The sequence below is a fragment of the Oncorhynchus masou genome, chromosome 30, assembly GCF_036934945.1.
Source record: "Oncorhynchus masou masou isolate Uvic2021 chromosome 30, UVic_Omas_1.1, whole genome shotgun sequence".
Lineage (NCBI taxonomy): Eukaryota > Metazoa > Chordata > Actinopteri > Salmoniformes > Salmonidae > Oncorhynchus > Oncorhynchus masou.
Window position 1 is genome coordinate 22496585 of NC_088241.1, and position 12241 is coordinate 22508825.

The following is a 12241-nucleotide window of genomic DNA, read 5'->3' on the forward strand; positions in this document are numbered from 1 at the left end:
CGGACGGGAAGTGGGGGCGCCACTGGTAGCTAGCTAGCTAGGACATCGGTAGATGCCTCTTCACCCACATTTTAATCGCATAGACAATCAGGGGAAATCCAGAACATCAAGTGTCACACAAGCATGAAGATGGCGTGCTCGATTGCAGGAACCCATGGGAATGCCCCAAATTGCTGGCTGCAATCACACACTATTGTTTCAACTCTGTATTTGCAGAGTGGTCTAACATAATCGGTCATATGGACACCAAAACACATTGAGACATTATTTTACTGTACTAGAGGAGAAATGAACTTTCCATTGATTTTAGGTCTCAACTCCTCAAATTGCGTGCAGAGCGAACACTTCTAAAACGGGAGTATCAATGAACATTGATTCTGGAAAAGAAATGCTCAGTCTGTCGCATGTGGCATTGCGGTACCATGTACCACTAGTAACATTTTAGCCAAAGACTGTTATACTAGCTGTCTAGTCTGTGCTTTATAACTGTGCATAAAGCATCCAACACTATTACATAAGGAATTGGAAACTCGTTCCCATTCTGAGAAATTAGTTAGGCCACTTGATTTCAACATTTGAACAAGGTAGACAGGCTCTCATGCTATTCAAACAGTTGGAGAAGGACAGAATGATGTGTACATAACCATTCAACTGTTCTACCTTGGTTTCTAGCAAATAGATCCAAGTTGGCTAAAGATTAGCTGGCTACTCACTAGCACGTGGGCTCGTGCTTGAGATATTGTTTATGAGACCTGTGTTAATTTTCTATAAAGTTAGTCATTATTAGTGAATGTGTATTATGCATGGATCTGGTTAAATTTGTAACAAAAAAGGGCATTTTCATAGACAGACGATGCCCCACATATCATATCAACCCCAGTTTTTCATTTAGTTTAATTTCTGTGGTAGTGTGTGTTTGCGTGCGCTTGTGCGACTGTCTTGGTGTGTGTGCGTGTGTCTATTTGTAGGCAGGGTGAGCCTCACTATACGCATCCCTCCGGTTGCCGTTGGTGTCCCTTCATTTCATGCTCCGGCGCCCCTGCGTGAATCCTCCTCTTCCCCCGGCTCATTATCAACGATGGTTCACACACACATGGCGTGGGGGGGGGTGAACCAAATCATTATTCAAATAATACAGGGGGTCAGTGCATAAGCGACAACACCTTTGTTTGTATATTTCTGACTTTCCCATCACAAATAACTAAGTCAACCGCCAAACACATCCAGCCTGACCTGGATCAATGAGGTACTCAGCACCGCGGCGGCTGGGATGCCAACCAGGGGATTTGGGTATTGAGAATCCAAATGGACCGTCTGTTGTTGTTATAACAGCATTATGCTCACCCTCCTCCCTCTCTTCTCTCATTTTCCTTGGCAGGGCCAAGTGTGCACGGAGCTGAATTCGGCCACCTGCCCGACAACATTACAGTGCTGGAAGGAGAGAGCATCATTCTGAGGTAACTCTTCGATCCTACACCTGCACCTACTAATTACATGTTCAAATTGTTGTTGTATTTCCTCTCATCATGCTGACTTAATTGCCAATTCACTGTCATAAAAACCTCATGAGCTTTACCCCAACTAGGTTGAAAAATCTTCCTCAGAATATTTTGTCAATATCCTGGACTCTGAGGCCTTCATAAAAGCCTACTGTCAATCAACATTTTAACTGTTTAACCCGCTGTCAGGTGTCATTTCAAATCTGGTCACCCTCACTGTCATCTCATATCGCCTAGCCCTAGAACCATAGACCACTGTCAGGCTCCTGTAGTTGATATATGATGCCCTTTCACACTTACAGGCTCATCTATTCATTGCCCAGGCGATTAAAGGTAATATCACTGGCCTATTCACTGGAGGCCATGTGATCTACCTCACAGATATTTATTTTTTTACCCTGGCCACATCAATTAAACATAAGCACTCAGGCTTATCCTCTCCTGGCCTGGTCCCCAGCTGAAGCTTGTAAGGACATCTAGTGATGAAGGACAGTACTGTACTCATACTGTCACAAAAACATTTCTAGTTCAGCAAACTTGGAAAATGACATTCCAAACTCTAAATAATATGTGTCTTCATATATACGTATAGACTGAGTGTACAGTGAAAAGGTGAAAGCTATGATCCCTTATTGATGTCACTTGCTGAATCTGCTTCAATCAGTGTAGATGAAGGGGAGGAGACAGGTTAAAGAAGGATTTTTAAGCCTTGAGACAATTGAGATGGATTGTGTATGTGTGCCATTCAGAGAGTGAATGGGTAACACAGAATATTTAAATGCCTCTGAACGGGTTATGGTAGCAGGTGGTTTGAGTGTGTCAAGAACTGCAACGCTGGCAAAAGGGTGTGCAACTCAATATTAGGAAGGTGTTCCTATTGCTTTGTACACTCAGTGTATATAACCAGGGTAGTTACATTGAGGTAAAATCTGGTTTTCAAGAAAGTCTTGTATATTAAAGAAAATAAAGTAGACAAAGGAGTGGGCGAGTTTGTTTTGCATTACCCGGTGCCTGGGGTACATGCAGGTGGAGATTTCATTTGGAATGAACTTGCCCAGTCTAAACTGATTGAGGTTATACCAGACAGTTCTGAAAAACAATTACTAATCTACTCTAGACCTTTTCAAATGTTTAAACAATAACATGTTCTGTTTGCACGCACAACCAAGAGATTAACCACACACTGGTGTTGAGTCAACGTTGTTTCCACATCATTTAAATGAAATTACCCTTAACCAACGTGGAATAGATGTTAAATTGACATCTGCCCAGCGCCATTATTGACTAGCTAGCTAGTTAATTGACTACAGTAGCTAGCATAAAATTAAAAGTTTAACCAAAAACCAGAACAAATGAGTTGTATAAACACATTGCCCTCTTGCTACTAGATCAACAAAACAAAATCATTAAGCAACATTTATTTCCTGTTTATTATCCATTTGCTCTGGTGGTGTTAGCTACATTTCACTAGCACAGCAAATAACCACAGAGCTGGCGCGATGTGAAGGTAGAGAAAGATCCACTTACCTTGTTAGCCTCTCTGGGATAGGGGGGACGCAAATGTCCCACCTGGCCAATTGCCAGGGAAAATGCAGAGCGCCAAATTCAAATAAAATGCTATAAAATTCAAACTTTCATTATTTCGGCGAAAGCATAAGAAGCTATTATCTGATGATAGCACTACAGTAAACAAAGAGGGAAAGAATATTTCAACCCTACAGGCGCTACACAAAACACAGAAATAAAATATAATTCATGCCTTACCTTTGACGAGCTTCTTTTTTTGGCACTCCAATACGTCCCATAAACATCACAAATGGTCCTTTTGTTCGATTAATTCCGTCCATATATATCCAAAATGTCCATTTATTTGGCTCGTTTGATCCAGAGAAAAACAGCTTCCAATTTGCGCAACATCACTACAAAATATCTCAAAAGTTACCTGTAAACTTTGCCAAAACATTTCAAACTACTTTTGTAATACAACTTTAGGTATTTTTAAACGATAATAATCGATCAAATTGAAGACGGGTCTATCTGTTTTCAATACAGGACAACAACATACTAACGCTACTTTTTTAGTCTTGCCCAAGTCTCAACAGTGTTACACTATTTCAAGATGGCCGTACTTCTTCATTTCACAAAGGAATAACCTCAACCATTTTCCAAAGACTTGTGACATCCAGTGGAAGCGGTAGGAACTGCAAACAAGTGCCGTAGAAATCTAGTTCCCCAATGAAAACTCATTGAATAGACAGTGACCTAAAAAAAACTGAATTGTTAGTCCTCTGGTTTTTTTAAGTTCTGTTATACTCACAGACATGATTCAAACAGTTTTAGAAACTTCAGAGTGTGTTCTATCCAAATCTACTAATAATATGCATATATTATACAGAGCTAGCTGGATGTGAAGGCAGAGAAAGATCCACTTACCTTGTTAGCCAGCTGGATAAATACATTTCTCTCACACAGCCAACAATATAACTAAACTAAATGTAGCTAGCCTACAAGTCCAATGTTTGACGGCCACATTGTTTACATCAAAAGTTAGGTAGCAGCAGTAATTACCACTTTCAGCCCCTACTCACCCCTTACCAATCTGTCTCTTCTAGCTCTTCATATGCTTCCTCCAAACACAACTATATTTTACCCAGGTGTATTTCCCACGTAGTTTCAATTAAGAAACATACTGGATTTTTTAAATGAACCGCTACCTTGTGCTTGGTATGTATTATCAACCTCACATTACGAGACCTAGCTAGTGGTTTGTTTACAAAACTATAATACAAACGCATATAATTACAACAGGATGATCAAAATGTAATTTGAAATGAATTCAAATGAACCTTAAAATATTCCTTTCTGCACTCCCTCATGATAGTGATATTTGCGACCTGACCAAAATCCCATAGAGATTTGAGTTATAGATCTGTCATTCGCTTTGAAAGCAAGTCTAAGAAGCGGTATATCTGGTCTATGTGCTCTATTTCTAAGCTTGCTTAGTCGTTTTTGAATCTTTTGCTTTTGGTTTTGTACACTAATTTCAAAAAGCTGAAAATAAAATATGTTTGGTTATTTAAAATATATTTCATAGCGGTTTAGATGGTATAATGAATCTCTATACTGCTTGTTTTGTCACATAAACTGAAATTAGGTAAACTATTAGAATCTTGGCAACCAGAAAACGGTATATTGCAACTTTAAGGCCTACCTTCATTACAAGGGTAGGGCTTGCACTAATCCATTTCATGAAACATGTACAGTAGCTGTAAAAGTCAAATCTGGTATCCATCAACATGGCTAGCCTCATTAATTGCCTCATTAATGAAAAAGACGGTAACACTTCATCTTAAGGGGTCCCTATTCTAAACAATTGTAATAATTTATAGTTACACTGTATTTTAACATGTAACTGGTGGAAATTGCAGTCTGTAATTACAGGGGTGTAACAACAAATGTTTTATTTTTATTTTTTTATTTATTTTACTTCACCTTTATTTAACCAGGTAGGCAAGCTGAGAACAAGTTCTCATTTACAATTGCGACCTGGCCAAGATAAAGCAAAGCAGTTCTATACATACAACAACACAGAGTTACACATGAAGTAAAACAAACATATAGTCAATAATACAGTAGAAAATAAGTCTATATACAATGTGAGCAAATGAGGTGCGATAAGGGAGGTAAAGGCAAAAAAAGGCCATGGTGGCGAAGTAAATACAATATAGCAAGTAAAACACTGGAATGGTAGATTTGCAAAGGAGCAAAATAAATAAAGGAGCAAAATAAATAAAGGTAGTGGTAATTGTTTGGGCTAAATTATAGATGGGCTATGTACAGGTGCAGTAATCTGTGAGCTGCTCTGACAGCTGGTGCTTAATCTTGAAACTCCCCATCCCGGATCCGGGATTGTGACTAAGCCTCAGGCTCATTAGCATAATGCAACGTTAACGATTTCTGAAAATCGCAAATAAAATTAAAATAATGCGTTTGCTCTCAAGCTTAGCCTTTTCTTAACAACACTGTCATCTCAGATTTTCAAAATATGCTTTTGAACCATAGAAATTGACTAATTTGTGTAAGAGTATGCTAAGCTAGCATAGCATTTTGTGTAGCATGTAGCACGCAACATTTTCACAAAAGCCAGATAACCAAATAAATAAAATCATTTACCTTTGAAGAGCTTCTGATGTTTTCAATGAGGAGACTCCCAGCCACATACCAGATGCGCAGTGTTTCCTGAAAGCGTCTGTGTGTAGGAGAAATCGTTCCGTTTTCTACATTGCGCCTGGCTACCGAAACGAACCGAAAATGCAGTCACCTACAACGTGAAACTTTTTCCGGATTAACTACATAATATCGACCGAAACATGGCAAACGTTGTTTGGAATCAATCCTCAAGGTGTTTTTTCACATATCTCTTCATTGACATGCAGTTCGTGGAAGCTTGCTTCTCTCTCTGTGCCCCATGGAAAAATACTGGCAGGTGACTTTTGCGCACCAATTTCGGCGCAGGACACCGGGCGGACACGTGGTAAATGTGGTCTCTTATGGTCAATCTTCCAATGATCTGCCTACAAATACGTCACAATGCTGCAGACACCTTGGGGAAACGACAGAAAGGGCAGACTCATTCCTCTTGCGTTCACAGCCATATAAGGAGATCATGAAAGACAGAGCCTCAAAAATCCTTGTCATTTCCTGGATGCCAAGTCATCTTGGTTTTGCCTGAAGCTCACGTTAAAGGGCACGCACAGAGAAGATATTTGTATTTCTGGACACGTCAGAGTGTTTTCTTTCGAACAGTAGCAATTATATGCATAGTCGAGCATCTTTTTGTGACAAAATATCTTGTTTAAAACGGGAACGTTTTTCTTCCAAAAATGAAATAGCGCCACCATAGGTGTAAGAGGTTAAAGCTATTGAGGGAGATAAGTGTTTCCAGTTTCAAAGATTTTTGTAGTTCGTTCCAGTCATTGGCAGCAGAGAACTGGAAGGAGAGGCGGCCAAAGGAGGAATTTGTTTTGGGGGTGACCAGAGAGATATACCTGCTGGAGCGCGTGCTACAGGTGGGTGCTGCTATGGTGACCAGCGAGCTGAGATAAGGGGGGAATGCTTGTTACCATGCTTGTTTCAATTTCAAATTTTAAGATAACATCCCAACTCACCATATTTCAGTGTTAGTGAATTGAAAACCGACCACTAGAGTCTGATGTCCAGTCCCAATAGCAAAACAGATTAAAAAACGGTTCACATAAAAAAAAGATCAAGCTAGTGGATCAAGCTAACATTTGAGTCAGTGTTGTTGTACTCGAGACGGTCTCGAAACCTCATTTTGAGTGTCTCGGTCTTGTCTCATTGTCGGATACATTTGTACTCGGTCTTGACTCAGTCTCGGATAGTGAGGACTCTTAATTTCTTCCTGAAACCAGCCCGAGACCAGCGGAGTGAAAAACTCATAATTATCGGCTTCCATTCAGTAAGCGTACAAAACCGCATTGCCAGGCCAAATATATTCACTCCTTTTTTAGAACATTAATACCTGAACAGTCTATATAGTGCATTCGTAAAGTATTAAGAACTTTTTTCACATTTTGTTACGGTACAGCCTTATTCTTATTTTTTTCTCATCAATTTAGACACAATACCCCATAATGACAAAGCAAAAACAGGTTTTTATACATTTTAGCAAATGTATTTAAAAAAGTATTCAGACCCTTTTCTCAGTATTTTGTAAAGGCACCTTTGGCAGCGATTACAGCCTTGAGTCTTATGGGTATGACGCTACAAGCTTGGCACACAAGTATTTGGGGAATTTCTCTCATTCTTCTCTGCAGATCCTCTCAAGCTCTGTCAGGTTGGATGGGGAGCGTCGCTGCACAGCTATTTTCAGGTCTCTCCAGAGATGTTCGATCGGGTTCAAGAGAGGCTTGTTTCTCATGGTCCAAGAGTCTTTTAAGTGCCTTTTGGAAAACTCCAACCAGGCTGTCATGTGCCTTTTACTGAGGAGTAGCTTCCATCTGGCCACTCTACCATAAAGATCTATTTGGTAGAGTGCTGCAGTGATGGTTGTCCTTCTGGAAGGTTCTCCCATCTCCACAGAGGAACTCTGTCAGAGTGACCATTGGGTTCTTGGTCACCTCCCTGACCAAGGCCCTTCTCCCCTGATTGCTCAGTTTGGTTGGGCGGCCAGCTCTAGGAAGAGTCTTGGTAGTTCCAAACTTCTTCCATTTAAGAATGATGGAGGCCGCTGTGTTCTTGGAAACAGTCAATGCTGCAGACATCTTTTGGCACCCTTCTCCAGATTTGTGCCTCGACACAATCCTGTCTCAGAGCTCAATAAGCAATTCCTTCGACCTCATGGCTTGGTTTTTGCTTTGACATGCGCTGTCAACTGTGAGATCTTAAATAGACAGGTGGGTGCCTGTCACGCTCATCGAAATGATTGGACCAAGGTGCAGCGTGCGTAGAGTTCCACATATTTTAATAAATCAAAACTCAACGAACAAAACAATAACGCACAAATGAAATGTGGAGCTACTGGTGTGCACACAGGCAACTATCTGTAGACAAGATCCCACCAAGCACAATGAGGAAATGGCTACATAAATACGATCCCCAATCAGAGACAGCTAAACAGCTGTCTCTGATTGGGAACCATACCAGGCCAACATAAACCATTAATCACCTAGATGACCCGCCCTAGTCACTATCACAACCCCAACCAACATAGAGAATAAACAGCTCTCTATGGTCAGGGCTTGACAGTGGCTTTCCAAATAATGTACCATCAATTAAATGTACTGCAGGTGGACTCCAATCAAGTCTTAGAAACTTATCAAGGATGATCAAGGGAAACAGATTGCACCTGAGCTCCATTTCTGGTCTCATAACAAAGGGTATTTCTGTTTTATATTTTTAATAAATTTGCAAAACTTCCTAAAACCTGTTTTCACTTTGTCATTATGGGATATTGTATTTAGATCGATGAGGATTTAAAAAAAATGTTTTAATCCATTTGAGAATAAGGTTGTAATGTAACAAAATGTGAAAAGGGAAGGGGCCTGAATACTTTCCGAATGCACTGTATTATCAACATGTTTGCACAGTGGCGAACCTATTGGACCTAGGCCTTCAGTGTGTGACAGGGTAATGATGCTGAAAAGGCAGCAGCAGTAATACCAGCGGACTCATGGAGGAGAGTACACTTTTTAGTAAAACACAGAGGGCCAGTGGTGTAATGGAGGCTATGTGCAAGTATATGCAAGTTATTTGGATTTTTACTAATTATCTTTGAAAGACAGGGTCCTGAAAAAGGGGTGTTTCTTTTTTTGCTGAGTTTACATGTAGGTAGAGTTATTAAAGTGACTATGTTTAAATAATAACAGAAACTAGCAGCTGTGTAAAAGAGGCGGTGGGGGGGGGGCAATGCAAATAGTCTGGGTAACCATTTGATTAGATGTTCAGGAGTCTTGTGGCTTGGGCTAGAAGCTGATTAGAAGCCTCTTGGACCTAGACTTGGCGCTCCGGTACCTCCTTCCGTACGGTAGCAGAGAGAACAGTCTATGACTAGGGTGGCTGGAGTCTTTGACAATTTTTAAGGCCTTCCTCTGACACTGCCTGGTATAAAGGTCCTGGATGGCAGGAAGCTTGGCCCCAGTGATGTACTGGGCCGTACGCATTACCCTCTGTAGGGCCTTGCGGTCGGAGGCCAAGCAGTTGCCATACCAGGCAGTGATGAAATCCGTCATGATGCTCTCAATGGTGCAGCTGTAGAACCTTTTGAGGATCTGAGGACCCATGCCAAATCTTTTCAGTCTCCTGAGGGGGAATAGGTTTTGTCGTGCCCTCTTCACGACTGTCTTGTTGTCCCCGGTTGTAATTTTGACCTTGAGAAAACAACTACTAAGTTAGTTAGCTTGTCTAGCTAGCCGTTTACAGAGGCAACGGAACAGCTGTTGTTTCTATATAGGCGTACAGAGGCCCATTATCAGCAACCATCACTGTCTTCCAATGACACGTTGTGTTAGCTAATCCAAGTTTATAATTTTAAAGGCTGGCTAATTGATGATTAGAAAACCTTTTTGAAATTATGTTAAAATCAAATCAAATCAAATTTTATTTGTCACATACACATGGTTAGCAGATGTTAATGCGAGTGTAGCGAAATGCTTGTGCTTCTAGTTCCGACAATGCAGTAATAACCAACAAGTAATCTAACTAACAATTCCTAATCTACTGTCTTATACACAGTGTAAGGGGATAAAGAATATGTACATAAGGATATATGAATGAGTGATGGTACAGAGCAGCATAGGCAATATACAGTAGATGGTATTGAGTACAGTATATACATGTGAGATGAGTATGTAAACAAAGTGGCATAGTTAAAGTGGCTAGTGATACATGTATTACATAAGGATGCAGTCGATGATATAGAGTACAGTATATACGTATGCATATGAGATGAATAATGTAGGGTAAGTAACATTATATAAGGTAGCATTGTTTAAAGTGGCTAGTGATATATTTACATCATTTCCCATCAATTCCCATTATTAAAGTGGCTGGAGTTGAGTCAGTGTCAGTGTGTAGGCAGCAGCCACTCAATGTTAGTGGTGGCTGTTTAACAGTCTGATGGCCTTGAGATAGAAGCTGTTTTTCAGTCTCTCGGTCCCAGCTTTGATGCACCTGTACTGACCTCGCCTTCTGGATGATAGCGGGGTGAACAGGCAGTGGCTCGGGTGGTAGCCGGAGCTGTATTAAAAGATGAAGATGGGCAAAATAACATAAGCACTGGACAGAGGAAGATTGGAAAAAGGTGTTATGTGGACAGACAAATCTTAGATTGAGGTGTTCACAAAGGATCACAAAGAAGAACATTCCTGAGACACAGAAAAAATGTAAAGATGCTGGAGGAGTGCTTGACGCCATCTGTCAAGCATGGTGAAGGCAATGTGATGGTCTGGGTGTGCTTTGGTGGTGGTAAAATGGGAGATTTGTACAGGGTAAAATGAATCTTGAAGAAGGAAGGCTATGACTCTATTTTGCAACGCCATGCCGTACCTTGTGGACAGCGCTTAACTGGAGCCAATTTCCTCCTACAACAGGACAATGACCCAAAGCACAGCTCCAAACTATGCAATAACTATTTCGGGAAGATGCAGTCAGCTGGTATTCTGTCTATAATGGAGTGGCCAGCACAGTCACCGGATCTCAACCCTATTGAGCTGTTGTGGGAGCAGTTTAACCGTATGGTAGGTAAGAAGTGCCCATCAAGCCAATCTCTGTAAATATTGTACTTTTGTACTTAAAAAAAACAAAATTGTGGCATTTTTGTATTATTATTTTGGGGTTTGACTGATGTGAGGGTTGATCACTTACATCTTGTTGTCTTGACTCTCAGAGTTGCAGAATTGTGATGAAAAGTCATATTTTTGTCTTACACTTAGCAAGCTAACAGGCTGTTCGAATTCAAATAATACAGCCCCGGCTTTATTGTTTCATCTGCCGGGAAGAATTACAACAAGTACTGGATGCTGTGTCCAGCGATGGCAGAAGAGGCTCAGGGACCGTTCTTAACCACTGCCAAGATGTGGTGGCTTTTGGGCACTTTTCAGCAGCCGCGGCATCACCCAGGCAATGGAGGACCAGTACTTACGGAAGAGCGGGTCATATGGAGGAAAAGCAGATGTGGTGCACTGATAAAGCGCCTGTTTGTCAGACTGTCTTTGTTTCTGTCTGGCTATTCTATTGATGCCTCCTCCCTCCGCTGAAGCTACACTGCCTTTCCAATCCAAACTGCCTCAAGTCCCAGCCTTTCATCCCATGCCAAATAGAGACATTCAATATCCATCTCTACCATCAAAATTGTAACGTGTTGTTTCTTTGTTTTGCTTTCAGATTATTTTCTGTAATGAAAAGCACTATTCAAGTTAAATGAATGATTATTAATACATTATCTGTGTCCTGTCTTATCCCCTGTTTTCTCCCCCTCTTATCTCGAAGGTGTAAAATCGACGAGGAGGTGACCCACAAGGCGTGGTTGAACCGCTCAAACATCCTGTTTGCGGGGACAGACAAGTGGTCGCTGGACAGACGGGTGTCGCTGGTCAACAGTAACACTAGTGACTTCTCCATCCAGATAGAGAGGGTGGAGGTGGCTGACGAGGGGCTGTACACCTGCAGCTTCCAGGCCAGCAACAAGCCTCGCATAGCCCACGTCTTCCTCATCGTCCAAGGTGAGTCCCTGGTGGCGGGGGGGGGAGGGGGATAGGGGTTGGTTGCGTATACCGGTGAATCTGTCAAAGGATATTTAAAACATGCTAATTTGGGGGATATGGACTTGGTATTTGGACAAGAAAAGCTAGTGAGTTATGATTTGGTGACAGCAGCCAGGGAATAACAAAAAAAAAGCATGGCTTTATCTATCTCTTTGTCCAAAGTTTGTTTACAGGGTAAGTAAACACATATTTAGGTGTATTAGCCCTTTAATTGCTATATTTTAATGTGTTTACAGCACATATTAGACCTGGTTCCGTAATGGGCATGTACCACTTTATTTACGGGATTATTTATTCACCTCCAGGTTTTAGTCCAGCAATTGTAAACACAGCTTTACTTTTACTTTACAAAAAAAATGTAAAGTGACCCAAGGCCTTTGTTAGTGTTGTGCAGTGGATGGAGCCTTGGACTGAGCAAAGAAAGCAGCCAGCTTAGTCCTTAGCAACTGTGCCTCGAGC

General features: G+C 41.1%; 1 protein-coding gene across 1 annotated transcript in view; it reads left to right on the top strand.

Moving 5' to 3' along the window:
- LOC135522369 (igLON family member 5-like) overlaps positions 1 to 12241 on the top strand; it is a 154183-nt gene that overhangs the window by 110502 nt on the left and 31440 nt on the right. The window contains exons 2-3 of the mRNA XM_064948548.1: positions 1379 to 1457; positions 11508 to 11740. Of these exons, the coding sequence (XP_064804620.1) occupies positions 1379 to 1457; positions 11508 to 11740 (312 nt within the window). The remainder of the gene's footprint in view (positions 1 to 1378; positions 1458 to 11507; positions 11741 to 12241) is intronic.